This window comes from Aythya ferina, assembly GCF_964211825.1.
Source record: "Aythya ferina genome assembly, chromosome: 5".
Lineage (NCBI taxonomy): Eukaryota > Metazoa > Chordata > Aves > Anseriformes > Anatidae > Aythya > Aythya ferina.
In genome coordinates, this window is record NC_140301.1 from 49,818,947 (window position 1) to 49,839,183 (window position 20,237).

At 33.8% G+C, this 20,237-nt stretch overlaps 1 protein-coding gene across 5 annotated transcripts in view; it reads left to right on the top strand.

Moving 5' to 3' along the window:
- The window catches only part of PPP4R4 (protein phosphatase 4 regulatory subunit 4), an 80,496-nt gene that overhangs the window by 37,340 nt on the left and 22,919 nt on the right, over positions 1 to 20,237 (top strand). For all 5 annotated transcript variants that reach the window (XR_014693449.1, XM_084520657.1, XM_084520658.1 and 2 more), the window contains exons 4-11: positions 1,753 to 1,900; positions 3,170 to 3,243; positions 5,313 to 5,419; positions 8,465 to 8,572; positions 13,052 to 13,173; positions 15,783 to 15,905; positions 18,449 to 18,618; positions 19,549 to 19,668. Coding sequence is in view for 4 of the 5 variants with exons in the window: in XM_084520657.1 (XP_084376783.1) it covers positions 1,753 to 1,900; positions 3,170 to 3,243; positions 5,313 to 5,419; positions 8,465 to 8,572; positions 13,052 to 13,173; positions 15,783 to 15,905; positions 18,449 to 18,618; positions 19,549 to 19,668 (972 nt within the window). In the remaining variant the exon portion in view is untranslated. The remainder of the gene's footprint in view (positions 1 to 1,752; positions 1,901 to 3,169; positions 3,244 to 5,312; positions 5,420 to 8,464; positions 8,573 to 13,051; positions 13,174 to 15,782; positions 15,906 to 18,448; positions 18,619 to 19,548; positions 19,669 to 20,237) is intronic.

Consider the following 20,237-nt stretch of genomic DNA (forward strand, 5'->3'; position numbering starts at 1 on the left):
GCAAACGTCAATGCAGGCAGATATGTAAGCAGTCTAGAAAATTACAATTTAATGTCTTCTGAGGTCTATGAGGAGACGCATCCAAAGAATTGTACGAATCTGTGGAGGAGACCGTTTGGAAACTTGATTTGATAGTAAGTAAGCCTGTTTGCATTGAATGCAAAGTGAGTATGTCCGTAACTGGAGTGCAGCTCCATTACGGTCTGATTGATCTATAGTGAGGTCTCAGCATCCACAGTGTGAGTGATAGTTCTTTTGGTTATTTTGGGGGTGTTTTTGCACAAGTGTAAACCAAAATCCCAGAACAGTATGCACTGGTCCCAGCCACATTTTTTATTACAAAATTCATAGGTGGTCTTATTCTTAGCTATGGCTTTAGTAATAGCAGGAGAGGAGCAAGGACAGGCAGTCTGTGGAGATAACAAGAGAGTGGTTTCCATGGCAATTGAATACAAACATTTTATCTCACTTTGGTAAGGTGCACAATGCTGTTTCTTTTTGTCATTTTTGTGGTGGGAATGCTGTTATAAATATTCAGAAATATATAAAAAAAAAAAGTTATTGAGATAGAAATAATGATTTTATCTGAAATTAGATAAATGAAAAATTAGGCTTTGCTGCACATTTGCATACACAAACTGGTTGGCATTTCTGTAATGAAAACTTTGTCGTTCTACTCTGAAGTAAGGGAAGTCTAAATCATTTCTCAGGTGTTCTCTGTAAACTGTACATTCTCAGCATAATTCTATATAATGCTTAGGTGTATAACAGATGTTTTCTAATTTGGTTTACATGCATTTTTCTTTACATAAGAATCAGTTTATAGTTGATTTTTAATACGTGATCTGAGAAAGCACTTTATTTCAAGCACATTTAAAAAAAAGCAGAAACAAAATATATAGAATGATGTGTAGGAAATACAGGCATTTAAGCCGATACAGAGTTTGGAATCACTTGTAAAATGATTGTAATGTTTTTGTAGAATCATACATTTAGAGAAGTAAACTAATGAAATTTTCATGCAGCTGATAGATGTGTACATACTTAAAATGAACACTATGTCCTGGATTGTATTCTGCAAGCTTTTTGGGATGTGAACAAATCTGAAATTTACAGTTGCTTTTTGTTTCATTCCAGAAATTCAGTAATATTTCATTTCCATATTCTGTATGTTTATTTTTTGAAGTGATGCTTTTAAAGACAACCTAATAGTTAATTTCTTAAATGTTAAAGCCAAGTGCTAGTAAATGCCAAGTTACCTGAGTGAATACCATGGTACGTCTTGCTCTGTTTTTAAGACAATCACTATATTTACATTTTCATTTGTGCTTCATGTGAGCTGGCAAGGAAGTAAATTTGAATTACCTTCCATTATTTTAGTATTGCTCAGTGAATGAATGAAATATATTTTTTAATTCATGTGCACAAACAGAAGCAGAAGTGCAATTGTTATCTGGCCTGTTTTCTGCATCTCATTTTGTAAAGCAGAAGCATCCACACGTATACATTGATGAAATTGAAAGTCAGAGAAAATATAGTTAACTTTATTTTTCTTTAAAAGTACATTTTATAGTATCAGAGATCTGAATATCCACTATTAACTACTGTTAGGGGAAAATAAATTTACAACCAATTTTGTAGTTTACCAAGGTCCTTACATGCTCATTCTTAAAACTAAATGTAAAAATTTGAATGTTCTTTCAGTACAGTTCTGCCTCATGTTCTAACTTGATATAATGTCTGATTATACAGGAGGTGCTGCATGTTGCAGGAGTGGAAATGCAGTTAACAGCTGCTGTTTCATTTTTGACTGTTCTGCAAGATGAGTCGGTGTCCATTCATACGTACTCCCACTCCTTCCTACACATCATTCTCCAGAACCTGGAACACAGAGATGCAGGTCAGGGCTGTACAACTACGCTGATGACTGAGTATTTCTGTATGTTTTGTTTCCTTAGTGACAGTACAGTACTGTGTAAAGCAGTAAGTGACTTTATATCTAGACTTGTATGAAATAAAAGATTTTTGCATGCTGACCGTGTACATACTGATATTTAAAAGTAGTTCTTCGTACTGATTGAAACAATCAAAAGCACTTACTCTGAAAGACTAAATCTAAAACTTCTTAGTGAGTCCATGCTACTGTTAAAGTATCAGAATTCAGTGGCTAAGAAAATGGAGAGAGAAGCGTTGTTTCTTCTTTAATGGTTTGTTTTTCTTTACTTCTTTGACACTATTTTTAGGACACAAAGAAAAAAAAAGGCCTCTTGTAACACTAGAAAATTTCAGTGGGGATAAGAAAAGGTTATGTTTCTAAATGAGAAATTTGTCTTTTCTAAACAGAGTAATTATTTCCCTGTACAAGAATTAATAAGGCAAAAGTAATGGGGACAGAATTTGGTTCTCACCTATCCTGTTTCTTAATCACAGAATCAGAATTATTTTGGTTGGAAGGGACCTTAAAGACCATTCAGTTCCACCCTCCTCTGCCGTGGGCAGGGACACGTCACACCAGACCAGGTTGCCCAAAGCCCCATCCAGCCTGGCCTTGAGCACCTCCAGGAATGGGGAATCCTCAGCTTCTCTGGGCAATCTGTGCCAGTGCCTCATCACCCTCTGAGTGAAGAATTTCTTCTTAATACCTTATCTAAATCTACCTGCTTTCAGATTAAAACCGTTACTGCTTACCCTATCACTGCATGCCTTTGTAAAAAGTCCCTCTTCAGCTTCCTTATAGGCCCCCTTTAGATAAGGTAAGATCTTCCTGGAGCCTTCTGTTCTCTAGGCTGAATAACCCCAATTCCCTCAGCCTGTCCTCACAGGAGAGGTGCTCCAGCTCTCTGACTGTCCTCATGGCCCTATTCAAGACCCACCCCAACAGGTCCATGTTGTGGACCCCAGAGCTGAGAACAGTACTCCAGGTGGGATCTCAAGAGAGCAGAGTAGGGGGGAAGAATCACCTCCATTGGCCTGCTGGTAACACTTTTTTTGATGCAGCCCCATTTTAATGAGTGTCTGAAGTTTTGAATATTAATTTAATGTCTTTTAATTATATATCTCCTTGAAGAGGTGAATAGAAAAAGAGAGAAGTAATTTTGTAAAACTGACCGGTGTTTTGTTATACTCATTATATGTGCAACATAACATATAACCCATTTCTTTCTGACAGGTGTCAGCAATGCATGGCTAGAAACCCTTCTTGCTGTAATAGAAGCTTTACCCAAAGAGACTATCAGACACGAGGTAATAATATTCTCCCCACTTATGATAGCAACAAATAAAAGATTGTCGTTTCCTGCCAGGCTCATTTCACATCAGTACGATTTGTTGCAGTTTTATGCCTGTGAAAGCAGTAGTGTTTATGGAGCATACTGTAAGAGGGGAATGTGCTAAGGCAAGACAGGAAGGTCACCGTAGAAAGATTTAGTATTCTTCAGCAAATGAATCCTCTATGTTTTCTAACACTTCCCTTACACTTAGTAGTCTTAGTAACATGTTTTCATATATCCTGTTTTGGATTACAGGATAGTATCTCATTCTTTGTAGTGGACAAAAATACTGTATTTCTGCTAAATAGGAATGAATGCTAGAGATGCGTTTCATTGTGTGCTTCAGTTGTTTTTGATGTACCAAAAACCTAATGCCCTGCAAGCACTTAATTCTTTACCATGTAGCTTTAGGAAGAGCGAAGAACTAGAAAATAATGTCTCCCTTTTTGTCAGCTAGTTTGTTTGGTTTTATTTTGAGAATTCATATTTTACTGTTAAGCTTAAAAGCTTTGAGACAGTGATATTTTTGTGTCCAATATAGAGATGCAAATATATAAACATTTCTGTAGTTTAAAAATACCGATTAAAATCAGTGGGTAATTGAAATCCAGCACTGTTTAAAAAATAAACTTCTAAAAGGTGAAAACAAACTACAGTCAGCTCCAAAATCTAGATGTAATGTAACTTTACAGATGCCATTTAAACAGAATGTAGTTCTGCAGAATCAGTTTACTCTGATCTTTCACTAGAACATAGTAACACATTTATATGCTTCCACAAAAATGTTTTGAGAAGATCACAGTTGATAAAGGAGTGTTGATTCAGCAACTGTACAGAAACCAGCTGAAACCAGCCTTTTATGTTACTTGAAGGATCTTTATGTCAGAAAACTAGAAATACTCTAGTACTTTATTTTTTAGTAAATAAGTAAAAATCATAGTACAATCTTAGATTCCAAGGTTGTAAGGAATTGTGTGCTGGGTCAGATTACAGGTCAGCCTAACCCAGTATCTTCTCTCTGGCAATGGCCACTTCATGGGAGAGACTGTCTAGATCAGTTATTAAGTTACTAGATGTGGTGTGTTTGCTGTCATAGTCAAAGACCAAGTAAATAATATACAGTTTTATAGATAACTGATGAAATGTTTATGAAGTATACTTGTTGAACTAATTCTAGTCTAAGTGAACTACTTGTCCTTATAATGGAAAGATGCTCTCACATCAAAATTTTGGTTAGTAAGAGGAGAGGAATGCTTTTAGAATACTGTTAGGATAATATACAGGGCAGGAAAGTCTTTTTTGAGAGAGAAGTGAAGTTCTTCCTGAGTGAAGAACTGTAGCAGACTTCAGGAGAAACCTCTTTGTAATGTATTCCCTGGTCTGGCACCTGGATTTCTTTGATTATTTCTGGGCAAAAAATAGGGTATCTAAAAGCGGAGTTGTGCAGGCCTTTCTCTGTTTCTAGCACCATAGAGGTGATCCAACAAATGACAGCACAGCTAAGATGCTGCTTTTCTGCATCTATATGGAAATGATTTTTTTTTTCCCTACGGATCCCCAAATTATGTTTAAATGAGAGGGACTGTTGCTTCAAAACTTCACATTAAAAATAGTGTTTCCTGGGAAAACTCACGAGAAAGAACTTCTCTCTCTCTCTCTCTCTTTATTTATTTATTTATTTTTTTTTTTACAAGAGCATATTTAACAACTTTTGTCAAAATTACCAGCTAATAGCTATAAATATTCATATACAACTTAGTCTCAAAATAAAGACACAAGTAGACAGATGTAAAACTGGCTGTGATGTGAATCACAAACTGCTATTTGGGCCAAGATATTGATTTAATACACTATAATTAGCACTGAAGATTAAATGCAGGTTTCCAGTAGACTATTAACGTACATATGTATTACTATTTTTAGTACTGTTTAATTCCATGTACGGAATAGGTGACATTTGTGTTATGTTTTCCTGTTTTTTTTTTTTTAAGAAGGGGAATACATTATTTACTGCTGATATTTCTTCTCTTTTCCTTTATATAGATCCTGAATCCACTTGTTTCCAAGGCACAGATTTCTCAATCACTTCAGTCCCGCTTAGTTAGTTGTAAAATCATGGGAAAATTAGCTTACAAATTTGAAGCTCATATGTGAGTAGACTGTCCATGTATTTTCTTTCCATGGTTTATATCAGTATTTCTTTTTTCAGAGACAAAAGTTGGCACAAAAGTAGACTTGATTACAAAAATTAAATGCTTTCCTCTTATAGATCCCTTTATTAGGGTAGTAAGTAAAAATAAAAGATGTTCGCTGTGTAACTAGCATATTCACACTTGCTGATGTACATCAATTTATAACTTCAGATTGTATGGTCTTTCACGGGTTCAAATGGATGCCATTTTCACATCATTCTTGCATATTGTTTTTCTTTCTAGGAATGGATATCTCTGCAACGTAGAGAGAAAAAACACAACATCACCTTAGATTTTCTTGTTGTAAAGACAAACCCTTAAGAACTCTTGTTCCTAATTTTTATTTTATTTTTTTTTTCCCTACATATAACTATGTGGAGATTCATTAGAAGCTATTGTTGTTCCTTGATAGTATCCAGCTATTAGATGGGGTTGGACTGGTTCACAACAGGAAAAGTAAATCTGAATACCTTATTTGTCCCAAACAGTTGGTACAGTGCATTCTTTGGAGTCATTCCAGTCTTATGATAGTTACACCTTTTCACCAGTCCAGGCAATTGGACGCTTTTTTTTTTTTTCTTTCTTTTTTTTTTTTTTTTTTTTTTCCTGTTATGAAAGAAATCCACCGAGGGTTACTAGATTCACAGCAGCCATGTCTAGCTCAGGAGGTTCAGTCTGATAGTGACTTTCATCTATCACAAAATGCAAAAATTCAGGATAATGGAAAACATGAACAACAGGACTGTATGAGAAGATGTTTAGGAATAAATTTATTTAAAATATGATTTTTTCTTCAATAAAAAAGAACTATAAGCAACTAAAATGAAGCTATCTAGAACTTTCATTTGCTATGTTGATTACACATATCAGACATGAAAAAGCTACATGTTAAGAAGCTGGTTGAAAATTTTCTGGATATGTTGATCCTGTATTAGAGTTCTCTGCGCACAGTTTAGAAAACTGAAAAGAGACCTTGATCCACGGGTTTAGAATGTCACAGGCCGAATAAGATACAAGACACCCTATCATTCCTCTTACAGGACGGGTTTTGGTATTGGCTAAGGACATATGTTTGGCCTCAGGAGAAGGCAATATATAAACATATCTTCACTTTATTCTTCAGAATCGCACTGGTTTTCCTCATAAAATATACACTATAATTAAAAACCTTTCTTTCATATTTCACATGACTTCCAGGTTATGCTATAGATTTTGGACGAAGTCACAACTGTGGAATAGAACATTACTTTGTCTACCCTCTGTTCCAACAGCTAGCTGAAATTGAGTCTTTTTTTGAAAGTACTGCCTACTTTAGAGGAATCTGAAGTGCCAAGCTCCCAAGACTATGTATAATCTTTGCAAGTTCTAGAAAAATTTTGCTATAAGAAGTAAATTAATTTTCACTGTGATAAATGGAGGCTGTGCAAACTGACTTAAAAATTTGCTTGTCTGTCCTCATATTCTTTCTTTTGAATTTTAAAACAATGTAAAGATTTGGATAGAGACACTTTATGAATACTCATGACAGCATCTTGCGCAATGAAGGGAAACACAAAGGCCAAATCTGCCAAGTTGTAGTATGTGTTTTTACTTAAAGAGAATTCAAAATAGTTGTTTTGTATCTGCCATTGATTTAATGTGAATACTCGCATCTACTTGCTTAAAGGCATTGCAGTGCTGAAGCTTTTGATCTTAAATTCATGTTCTACATTCTTTTTAAATATCTCTTTGGTTATGCATACATACCAAAGCAGAGGTATTAGAGACTGCCAAGTGTGCTGTCTCTCCTAATCCATTCTATTGTTTTTATTTCACTAGGCCCTAAAGCCTTGATAAGGAGTGATATCTCATTGTATAAAATGCCACACAAATACACAAGATGGCAAAAATACACAGGCTAATCTTCACCCCACAGCATTACTAGTCACTACCTCAGCCACTGTCCTTTTTTTCCTATGTGTGGATGTTTTTTGGTCTGTTGAATTCTGTAACATATAGACAGCAGTATTCTAACCTCTTGACAGAAGGCCAAAGAGTACATTAGTTGAAATCATTCATTCATCTCACCTTCAAGGCTGAAAGATATGGAAGAGATTACTGCCTTCACCTAGATGTAGTGAAGCTTAAAGTTAACTTTTCTATGTATTTTATAATCCTACAATAGCCTAATGGCTTCTGAGATTATGGTAGTATATGGATCACAGTTTCAGTTCATAATTAGATAAATATTCAATAGGTTCTGCAATTTGGACTATGTAATGTGAAAATGGAGAGAGAAAAAAAAAAAAAAAAAGACACTGGTTTTCACCATGGGAGCTCAGATTGTACTTGGCACATGTACCAGGCTTCAGGTCTTATGAAATCTTCACAAGCTGTAAGAATTAGGTTTATCTTCAGGAAAATGCTGACTAAGTTTTGTGGCAAAGTTTCAAAAGGTGTCAGAAGACTGACCTACAGCAGTGTATAAGTGCTGTTTTGGAGATTAATCAAGTGATGATTTGGAGCATCTTTGATATACACAGGAAAAGATTAATCCACATCTGAATCAGTAGAGCTGTCTTATTCCATTATGATTTCTGACTCAAAAAAAACAAACAGCTTTTATTAGGATTCCTATCTTTTCTGTTTTCAAAGTAAAGACAAGATTATTTGGGATTTGCACGTCCATTTATATTGTATTCTTACAGTGTTTGTTCAAAATTTGTACTGAAAATAGTTATGAAATGAGGACAGCATCTCTAAACCTATCTGCTATTTTGTTAGTTTAAAAAACATAATAGATGAAATATGAGGAAATAATAATGACTATAAATAACCCTTTTTCTATTTCTTAATAACATATAGTTTATAATTTCAAGTTTTCAGAAAAATCATTTGCCACGTTTGATAAATTAGTTAAAAAAATTAATCTTACAAGTCATATAGGGATATAATTTGAGCACTATAAAGTGGATTTTATATATTATTGTTCTATATATTAATAAAAAATGTTCATGTTTTTAGTGTTAAAAGAGAGATTCTTCCATTGGTAAAATCACTGTGCCAGGATGTAGAGTATGAAGTAAGAACTTGCATGTGTCGGCAGCTGGAGCATATAGCTCAAGGAATAGGGTGAGTATAATTTGCATAACTGCTTTTAAATGCAAAATCTTCCTATGAACTGTTTAATGGTAACCTAAAAAGAGATTTTTTCTTTAACCCTTTTAAGTTTTCTAGCTTAATTTTTGCATGTTTAATAATGAATTTGGTGTGTGCAGGTTAGTTCTTAGAAATTACAGTTGGCTGTTGTCCATTTTCATATTTTTACTTCTTTATGATAGTAGAATTGCAGAACCATAAAAACATTTTATTTTATTTTTTTTTTGGTAAATAATGAGTTTATCAATAGCTTCCTGAGATCATTTCAATTTTATGTCGATGACACTAGGTATATTTAAAAATATGAGGATTATGGCAAGTATTGTTTCTAATTATTATTATTATGCCATTTTTCGCAAAAGAATGTGTGTTTTGCAAGCAAATTTCAGTTCATTGTCAACTCTAAGTCTGAAGACCTTCATAATGCACATATAGTAATAGAAACAGTTCATGAAGATTTATTTTAACATAGCACAGAACATATTAACCACAAATCCAGGGGTAGTCCCTAAGTGAACAGCTATTTTAAAATTCTTGCTCTGTCCACCTGTTCCTGTGCCAGGAAATAAAAATAAATAAATAAATAAATAAAATTTAAAAAGCAGTACATTGTCTTACAGACTTGAAGAAGTAATCAAGTGATATTCCCTGTTACCCAGGTGGATAGATGAAATCTTAATAGTCCCTCTGGCCTCTAAAATTGTGAATTTATGAGCAGATTCAGGGATGAGGCTGAAACATAATTTGAAAGATACTGTAAAAATGCACTTCAGTTTGTTAGTACTGATGTTTGTGGAAGTTGTGCCTGTGCCTGTGGAAGATATTTTTTTAATGAAGAGTTATGTTGTTATTTAGATGCCAAGTTTTTAAAACAAACAAAAAGCCCCAGGAATTCCTGTAAACAATGTTGTTAACCTGTGAGTCAGAGAATACTGAAGAAATGCATGTTCATGCTGTTTTTTAACCTGCTCAGATAGAGGGGAAATAATATTCACAGCAAGAGCTAAGCATTGCTGTAACATGCTTAATTTCACATTGTTTTGGTAATGTCATACTGAACAGTAATTTCTACATTCCCAGATAAACTTGCCCATATCGCATATAAAATAATTTTATATTTGTGCTTTAGATGGCTCTACTGCAAGGTCCTTGCAGTAGAAAATTCAAAGGATGTGAATAATGTTGAAAATATAATATTATTCATTGTTATTCATAACTAAGTAAAGTATTCACTTGTTTTTGTATTTATTTTCTTTTATAACAAAAAGGAGCTTAGCATGGTAAAACGTTTTAACATTTTTCGTATTGAACAGCTTTGTATTTAAAAGAACCTGTGATTGCCGAAAACAAAGATAGTATTTGTTGATATTTATAAACTGAAAAAGTAATAAACACTTTACTAAACTGAATGACTGAATAATTTGAAAATGTATTTATTATGATTGCTCTCAGGTATCTCACATATCTTTAATTATCTTAAAATTGAATTCTGTCTAGTGGGAGATTAAAGATGAGTGAAAGAGAGGGTTCTGTTTTTCTTCAGAGATTGACCACTTAAAAACTCCTTTAAAGGGAGGGGTGGTTCTAACCTGTCATGTTAGTTTGGAGTCTTTAGGTGCTACCAAAATGGAAAGCCACAAAAACATGCCTGCAAAGTTTTTTTTTTTTTTTTTTTTTTTTAATTTTTGCTTCCTGATTTCAGTCTTCACTTGGAATATAGTCCTTTACTTCTCTCTTCTGTCTCTTTCTGCATCGTATGTTCTTGTCTTTTTCAGTCATCTTCATTCCTCTTTTCTCGTTTGTTTTTGTTCAATACTATGAGATTTTTTTTTTGTTGTTTTCATATGAGATAAAATCTGCATTTCCATAGATTTCTCTAACCTTTTCAGTTAACCTCTTTTATAATCAAGAGCTGAGAAGCAATCATACATGTATGAATCTGTCTTTGAAGATGATTTACACAATACAGTACAATATATATTTTTAAAATAATCTATATGTTATTCTGAGTAAAATAAATATTATCTAGGATGTGGACATAGTCACAGAATATTGCTTTCGTATAAACCTGGAAACCTTTTATATATTTGAAAAAACGTACAGCTGCATAGATTTCCTTGCCCTGTAACTCAGTCTATTGAGAAGAAGAAAGTGGTTTTATGTAGCAGCTTTTAGGAAGCACTTGTGTCAATCTGTGAATATTCTTTCAACAGTTTTGTTTCACATATAAGACAGGTATATATGGACAGGCAGGTATTGAAATACACTTGAATGTGTGCATTTATGTTGTTTTCTGTACTCCCTCTCCAAATGCTTTTTAATTTCAAGGTATACTTGATATGAAAGCAGAAACAATACAATTATTTTCATGTGTAACAAGGGGGCATTAACTTATACTAATAAATGACCATTTTGGAACGGAAATAACATTTTCCTCATTCTATTGAATGAGGAAAGACTTTCTGTCTTTAAAATGAACTAAATTGGATGTATTATGCCTTGGAGATGGAAGTCTAAAAATGAGGTAGGTATTACTCAGTGTCAAATGGCAGTATTACAGTCAATTTACCCAGCATTAGTACGGTAGTTTAATAGAGCTAAATACATAGTTATCAATTAGTGGTCCATTTTGTATCATTTCCTTTAATTCTTTTCTCCCCAGCTTCTGTTTTTAGCATTTACATACCCATACACACTACTTTCTGTCTGAGTTTTCTGCCTGGTCCCTCCCCAGTGATTTAGATGCTTTAGTCCATAGAAGTGGGAAACTGTTGGTATTTTCAATGTGTAAGTGGTTGCTGTGTTTTGTGTTGAGGATGAATAGGTAGTAGAAAAATAAAGATAATTAAATTAACAGAAATAAGCACATCTTCACGTAAATGATGAAAGCATAATGTGACAGCAGTTCCAAGATGTTACTATTTAGTGATGTTATCACTAAATGGTATTGTGATTTTCTCATAATATTAAATAAATAATTAATCATCTGTTTGGAAGAAAACTTTTAAGCTACAGTTTGATTTACTAGTAACAATAATACTTTCCAAGGTACAAATCACTGATAATGGTTATTTATAAAATTTGCAAGTGTTAGTATTCACATTGACCTATAAAAGGGATAGTTGGTCTTGGTTAGACTAATAGGAAGGAAATTTGGAGCATTTGTAGTTCTGTAAAAGTCTGTTGTCCTAGAGGTTGTGATTGGCTTTGTATTAAAAGCTGTGATTGAAATGATAGAATTTGAATTCTTTGTATACGTTTGCATGAAGCGTCAAATGTAGCTTTGATTTTGTCATCTCAGTTAATGCTTGTGTAGTATAATTTTACCAGCATTTCCCTGCAGCTTTATATTTTGCCCAGTATAAACATTGAGGGTGAGATCCCTGGCTTTTATAAATTGCTGAGGTCCCATTCTTGATATCTGGTGCTTACAACAGCTTTCACTAATTGATGGACAGACCAAGAGCTTGTACATGAGAGCAGAACAAAGTGAGCTTCTTATCTTCACTTCTATTAAACAGAAGAAAAAAAGAAAGAGCATGACAGGGTCAATCAAGCAATGAAGAATTAGCTTTTCATTGGGACATTGGAAAGTTGTGCTGGTTGGTAGCTTCTACAAAAGCTGTGCTCTTGCTCCTGGAGATGAATTCTTTTTCATCTTACTTTGCAGTCACCTTACTGCGCAAATGATTCTGTGTCAAGAGTCTTTCACTCCTTCTTAGTCACCTCTCTGATGAAACCCTGATTTCTAATTCAGTCCCTAGTATAGCAGTTTGCTGCCAATGTCAAGATTGAAGTCGTCAGGACCATCACACACACAGACAATGATAGTCATTATCAAGGCAAAAACAGGCAAGCAGAACCATTTTATTACTACTTTAAAACAAGCCTAAAAGCTCATGTTTGGACTAGTCAGGAAGATGTGTGTTCTCTGAGCAGTAGTTGCTTACCCTTTGTAAAGAAGGCTTGTCTTTGAAACATAGTATTTCTAGATATATCAATCCAGCTCCAGATATTTTATGGTTTCTATGAACCATATTCAATCATTTTGGCTTTGGAATGTACTCTTCCATAGCATTGAGCAGTTTGTATTTTCTGAATATTTGATCAGAAGAGTTTTCTTAGTGGCTTAGTGAAATAGCTGGACTCCTTTGAGCTTTTTCAGAATGCATTTTGTCTGATTTATTTTGAGTTCATTTGAATGCTTTTATATAAATGAAGTTTCACGTTTTAAGCTTGTTTATTTCCATGGCTGATGAAGAATAAAGTCCTGAGATTGATTGCATGTTGTTATTTAATTTTAATTTTCTTACAACTTAGACATTTTTTCCTTCTTGGCCACCCAAACAATGTCTAAATTGGTATTTCAGGAAATAATAATAATAATTATTTTTTGCTATAGCAACATTGTTTCATTATGTTTTCTTGTTAAATGCTTGCCTCAATTTGTAGGACAGAACTAACCAAAACTGTAGTGCTTCCTGAATTGGTAGAGCTGGCAAGAGATGAGGGCAGCAGTGTACGCCTTGCAGCTTTTGAGACAATAGTGAATCTGCTTGATATGTTTGATGCAGGTAAGGACTTAACTTAGGCTTGGTAGCCCAGTTCTTAATACAGGTTATAAATATAATTAAATTTTTCTTCTGTCTGCAATATTTTTTGTTTTCTCATTTGTTCTGTATGTATTTCATGTCCTGCAATGCTTTATGAATACATTTATTTTAAGAAGGGTAAACCAGCTGTCCACAAAGTAAGTTACTTTCTTATTCTAAGCATCTAGTATAATGAAACTAAATTGTGTGAGTAAAATTACTCTATGAAAGATAGGAATATTGGGTTGTTAGTATTTACTTAATACTGTTAATATGCGTAATACAAAATGTTAGTTAAACATATGCAGATACTTGTGGTTTTTTTTTGCCATTAACTTTTTTTTGCCTCTTAATCAAAGGTAGTCCTAGGCAGACTGAAGCCTGCCTTCTGAGCTGAAGAAACCAGGCTGGGCAATGACATGATATTTATGTGTGTGTATCAGCAAATGTTTTCAACATTTTCAAATCTATTTTCAACATTGAGTGTTGTATGACAAACATTAGTTTTGGAACACAAAAAAAAAATTCGTCATGTCCCATAAAATGCAGTTTGCACAACTGATCTGTTTTAGAGGTACTAAGCATGAGCAATTGCTATTTTAATCATAAATTTGTGCATATATGGCACTGAAAGTTTTCTTATTTACAATGAGAAAGTGTGTGTATTATATAAAGCTTTCCATTTTATTTATAATGGAAAATGTAAATGCTTGTAATTTTCCCAGTGCTCTTTCCTGTAAACACTTTCCTGTAATATCTTTCCTGTAAACAGCATGAATATTTCATGTCAGTCCAGGTGTAGGGGTGAGTGTCTGTGTCTTCATGGGAGGAAGAAGAAATTCTCTCTTGAATCTGGTACTGGCTTAGTGGTAGTGGGATGCTGACATTCATGGTGCACAAGTTCAGTGCAATAGTGATTGGAGCGAACTTTAAGGAGAGCTACTCGAACTGCTCCCATGCATGGGAACATTCTGGATAACTGCAGTGCCCAGTCCTACAATCACCATTCCTGAAAATTTTTCAGTGGTATATAGGTAGACAATAGCAGGCAGCTTTGGCTCTGTATCAGTTGTGTTCTCCACTGTTTGTTTACAACTGAGGCAGTACAAAGAAGTGAAATACACTAAAGTTCCTTCCAATAATGTATACGTAAAAAGTTTTCTATTATAAGCTCTGTTAGTGATTGTTGATTGCTGCTCATAGCTTGCCACTTTGCTCTTTATATGGTCTTTTTCCAACCTCTGCAGTTGTTTATCTTCATTAGCAACTCTGTATTTTGCACCACATTTCCCACTCCCACACCCATCTTACTGACTATACTACTCCCTCCTGATACGTGAGTGATGAGCAAATATTTACTTTACAGGAACTTGGTGATGAATTACTGAAATACATCACTATGTATAAGCCATATGGAGACATACAAAAAGAAATAAGATAGTTTTAGGGAAAATACAATCAATGAACTTTTTAGCAATGAGTGCTTATATTAGCAAGTACAGTAGTAGGTTAATTTTCAAATTCTTGAGCCATTACACTGATGCTGTCAAGTTTCTGCTTCTCTTTGTTCCTCCCTGTTTTTCCCCCACCTTCCCAATTGCTTTTAACTACTGCTTTTAGCTGTCAAAAAGAATTATCAAAACCCCAAAAACTTAGAGAAGGCAATCAGGGATTATTAACAGTTTTGCAAGGAATGTGTTTGTAGAAGTTTGGTTTGAGTAATTTTTGGTTTCATGGCTGAACTACAAAACAAACATTGTGAAGGTAGATGACTCAAAATTATATCCTAGGGTTTCTTTCCCACAATAAAAAAATATTTTTTCAGGTCAACCTAAATATGTTGTTCATTCGTATGAATTTGATGAATTTGGGAATTAAGTTACCATTAAAAAAAAATCCTCATCACTTTAAAATCTGAATATTTTAAAATACAATGGCTTTATTTAAAAGTAGTCAAAATGGCTTCTTTGAACATTTCCTCCTTTATTTTATAGGGAAGCAGGGTGCTTGCCACTATTTGCTGGATTTTACTTCACTTTCTAAATTATTTCATATTTTTTTCTTTCCCCTTGATTATTTAGTTTCTCTGTGAATTTGTTGTTTACCAAAAGAATTGCAACCTCTTCTTCTCACTAGGTTGAAAAAATTAACTTCCAACAGATCCAGATTTTTCTTTTTTACCATCATGGTCATGGTCATGTTTGGTCTAGATGTCCCTGTATTCCTACTATTGTAAGAATTTTTATTGTTGGAATACCGTGTATTCTTTATCTCCCTGTATTCCTGGTGAACAAAGAAGTTAGTAGCTGTGCATTTATTTTCTGTCCCGTCCTTTAGTGGTGAGTGCCCTTTCCTTATAAATGCACAAAGACAGACAGAAAACAGGTAAGGTGTTAAAAATCAGGACTTGTGTTATGGTAGTACTCATCACTTTCTTTTATCTCCTATTTTCTGCCTCAGTAAGTGACTGCCAAAAAGATTCCTAAGCAAAATTACATTTTTCGTAACTTATTTTAGAAGTCCACTCTATGTGGTCATTTTAGATGTTTGATAACAAATGGCTAACCTTAAAAATGTCTTTTGTTTTACAGATGATAGGAGTCAAACTGTGCTCCCCTTAGTGAAATCATTCTGTGAAAAGTCCTTCAAAGCAGATGAATCTATCCTAGTTTCTTTGTCTTTCCATTTAGGGAAACTGTGCAATGGATTATATGGTACGATTTAATGTTCTTTAAAAATAATCTTTTTTAAGATTAAGGGAAGGTTGGAAAATTTGAAGCACTTAGAAAATATCCACATTTGAATACATCAAATTAAATAATATGGCAGTAAAAGTCTGAAATCATCTATTGCATAAATATTGGGTTTGTGAATTTTCACTTAAGGAGTCCATTTTGTTATTGTTCTTTTATGTTTAGACAGGGACAGAAGTAGAAACATAATGGCTTTTATTTATTGATTTGACTGATTTTGTTATTTTATTTTATTATTTTTTGATACTTTGTTGAATATTCTGAAAGATCTGAGTTGGGTGACTGAATGTTTGAAACTAGAAACCTTTGACAGCACAGTATGATGCTAACTTTGTACGTTCACTTTTGTGCTTGATATTTTTTCTGCATAGCCCATAAGGACCTTGAAGGGAGAAAGGAGATCTAATACCGTATGGATTTCCCAGCTGCAGCTGAGGCCAAATCTGTACCCATAATTCCTGTTTTCTGTACCTTAGAACTTGAGCTCAGCAGATCTTTTTTTTGATCATTCTGCCCACCTTTGATTCTTTAAACAGAGCTTACCTGGGAAGGAGAAGAACACAGTTTTAAATGACAGTGAATTTTCCCCTAGATTCTTAAGCCCTTTGATATTTCTTACAGATCTTTAAAATCATCCTTTATGATCAGGCTAGACACTATCAAAGCGACAGTTGCTTCACTGCAAATAACTTGAAAGGGCTATTCCACAGGGCCTAAGTGTTTACAGAAATGAAGAGATAGAAGAGGCCATCCTGTTTTTATCATGTCTTCCCTGTCTTCTTAAGGTTGACTGACTTCAGTTGTTGATCTCCTTTCACCTCTGAATGCCATCTGACTGGTTCCCATTTTTCTCGAAGGTTACACCCTAGTAAAGCAGAACAAAGTGGAAGGCCTATTTCATGCGTTGCAATCTAAATTGCTTTTTACATTTTTAACTGTGAAAAATAGCCTGTTTTTTTTTTTTCAATTTAACAGATTGCAATAGTTAGACAGTATTTCTTCAAGTGCAGCCTATGAACAGAAGCAGCTCAAAATTTAGTTTTTTCTTTTTTCTTTTTTTCTTTTTCTTTTTTTCTTTTTATAAAACTATCATCTAGTTACTCTTTCTCTTTCTTGACATATATGGCTAAGCGTGATACCTTACCAATGTACTAATGGAATAACAGCCTAAAATTTTAATACGATATGTCCAGTTTCTGAAGATCATTTTAAACTCTAAAACTATCTTCTGAAGGAATAACAGTCTTCCTTCTAGGTTGATGTTGTCAGAATATTTAATAAGCATATTCTGTAATGCAACATCCAAAAAAGTGAAAATATTGAATAGTAACAGAACAAGGATAGGCCTTTCTTCATACATTTGTCTGTTTTGAGAGCGAACTATTTGGTAGCTTTCTTTTAACTGCTTTTTCATGCAGTTTTGAAACCACTTTGAAACCAGTTTATCAATTCTCATCTCTATTTCTGATCCCTTGCTTATTAAACTGTTAACACACATGCCCTTTACTGTATTTTTTGTATTCAAAGGTCTTATCCAGTATTAGATGGAAATGGAATCAGTTTGATAACCTTTCATTTGCCCTGTTGGCTGTTACTCATTTTCTTGATTCCTTTTCAGTGTTTACAAGTACATTTTGTGATTTTTTTTGTCATTTTTCAAAAACGCAAAGTTAATCTGAGTGATCTATAATTATATGGCTTGTTCTTCCCCCTCTGATGGTACCATTTCAGCCCTTTTCCAGTCTGATGCCACTTATGTAAGATTTCAGCAGCTAGTAATTCTAATATTCTTTCATAGTGAACTGAAGGACATCTGACCTTGCACATTTTGAAAATGTCTGTCATGGCTTAAGTATTCACTGACCTTTTTCTTCTCTACTTGAAGCTGGCACCTTTGTCAGTCATTAATTGTACTGAGCCTGATTATACTAGTGAAGTTTGAAAAAGAAAATAAGCATTAAGCATTTCAACCTCTTGGTATCAATCACTGATAGCTTTTCTGTTTCCCTTGATTAGAAAACTCAGCCCTTCCTTGATAAGTCCCTTACAAATGCATACTTATGAAATGACCTGTTAATTTTTGAAGTCATCTTGCTAGTTGCATTCCAGCTTGTATGTTTTCTAATTTTGTTCTTATACCTCTACTATCTGTTGCAAGGTGGCCCAATTTTTCTACTTCCTGGAGGCAAGCAGTGTTCATGTGACTGAGTTCCATAAAGATCTAAATAATTAATAAAAATTAAACCAATAGTAATGGAACAAAAATATAAATACACAGTCCTGCTCTTAAAAACCTATTTCAAAAATTATATAAACAGAAAATTCACTCTGTTGTAGCTAGGTGTCATTTTTCTTTCTGCACTAGGCTCAAGGGGGGAGGGTAGGTTAAATCTTGGCATATTTCAAAGATTTGTAAATGAGTTTGGGACATTATTAATAGCATTTGTAATGAGAAAAGTAAGCTTCTTTTATTTTTATTTATTTATTATTTATTTATTTTTGAGGCATTTTTACTCCTGAGCAGCACTTACGGTTTTTGGAATTTTATAAGAAGCTTTCCACACTGGGTTTGCAGCAGGAAAATGGACACAATGATAATCAACTACAACTTCAAACTCTGGAACAGGAAAAGAAGTATATTTCAGTGAGGAAGAATTGTGCTTACAATTTTCCAGTAAGTAACATTAATCTGAAGTTACCTGAGTTGTGTAATGTATAATGTTCACTGTATAGAACCATGAGAAGGATAGAGAAGTTATTACCAACAGTTATGCATTTTAGCTAGATTCCATCTCTCCCTTGGAAAATTCAAGTTCCAAGAAATTGCTGGTCTCATTCTTCCTGTAAGTGTTCTCTAAACCGTTAGCACAAAGGCTTTGAAAAGATAACTGTGAAGCAGAGTAGCTAATTTCAAACCATCCAAGGCTAGTTTTTTTGTGTGTGTCATGACATTGCAACGACTTGAAGATTAAGTCTGAATGTTTAGATTCATATTTTAGATATGTTCCTGCCTGAATACAAAAAGGATTTTCTAGTTTGTAAGAGGTATTTAAATTTACCACTCATGATTTTCTAAATCCATTTTGTATTTTGACATTCTGCATTTATAAAGAAAATAAGATAACACCAAGAGCTGGTAGACACTTATTTTTATTCTACTTTTTATAGACAAGCACCAAGTATGTAGGTAGAAATCTGTTGGTTTATTTGAGCAAAAAGGTATGTACACACACAATTACGTTGAAATTCAGATGCTTGTTTTTTCGCTCGTTAAAATGTTCTGAGGTCTCCAATTGCAGTTTCCACTAGATTACCAAAACATTAACATGATATATAAAACTGAGGTGTATACCTCGTGTTTTTAATCTCTGTCTTCAGAAAAAAAAGCCTCCAGTGCATCTGAAAGATCTGCAAATCACATAGTCCTTAAGCCTTTAACTTGTCTGATGCCTGTATTTTGACACAACCATCAAAAATACAACGCTTTGTCTTTAAAATCACAACCTATTATCTTCAAGTGTCTTGCTGGTTGTAATTCATTGTTTTCTTCTCTGATAGTGTAGCTCTTTAGCAATACTGTTAATTAGAGACTATTTTTCCATAGGCCATGATAGTTTTTGTGGATCCAAAGAACTTTCATTTAGAACTATATTCTATATTCTTCTGCCTTTGTCATGACCCTGAAGTTCCTGTCCGATATACTATGGCCATAAGCTTCTATGAAGTAAGTCTACAATGCTTCTTTGTTAGTACTTATGTGTTTTTGTTTATGTTTTGTTCTTTAAAATTACATTTATGACTGTTCAACCCAAAGGAAAAAGATTTGAAAAAACTTGTTAAAATTAATTTGTCAAAGGTGTTCAGTCCCTTATGAAACATTATTATAGCCTGTATACATATTAGTGTATTTAAATTGTGTGACATTAGACTACAGTAGTTTATTGTGAGGTGAGCTTTTAAGAATCAAAATCTGGAAAAAGCTGGTCTAGTACCACAAACATAAGCAATTTCAGTAATTGGAATATTTGAATGTTTTGAATGCTATTGTGAGAGGCGCAGGAGAAAGGAGCTTGCCACTTTGGTCCTGTAAAACTTCTTTAGAACTGTACATTGTGCTACTACGCTGCCATTCTGTGTAGAGTATTTACATATATCAAGACTAGCTTGAATGCTCAAATTTCGTATGAAACTACTTGGAAATTTATGCAGATATAAAAGCCAATGTATTTTTATTATGCCACTTGGTTTACAAAAGTTCTAGTACATTATTTTCATAAAAGTTCAAAAAATTCT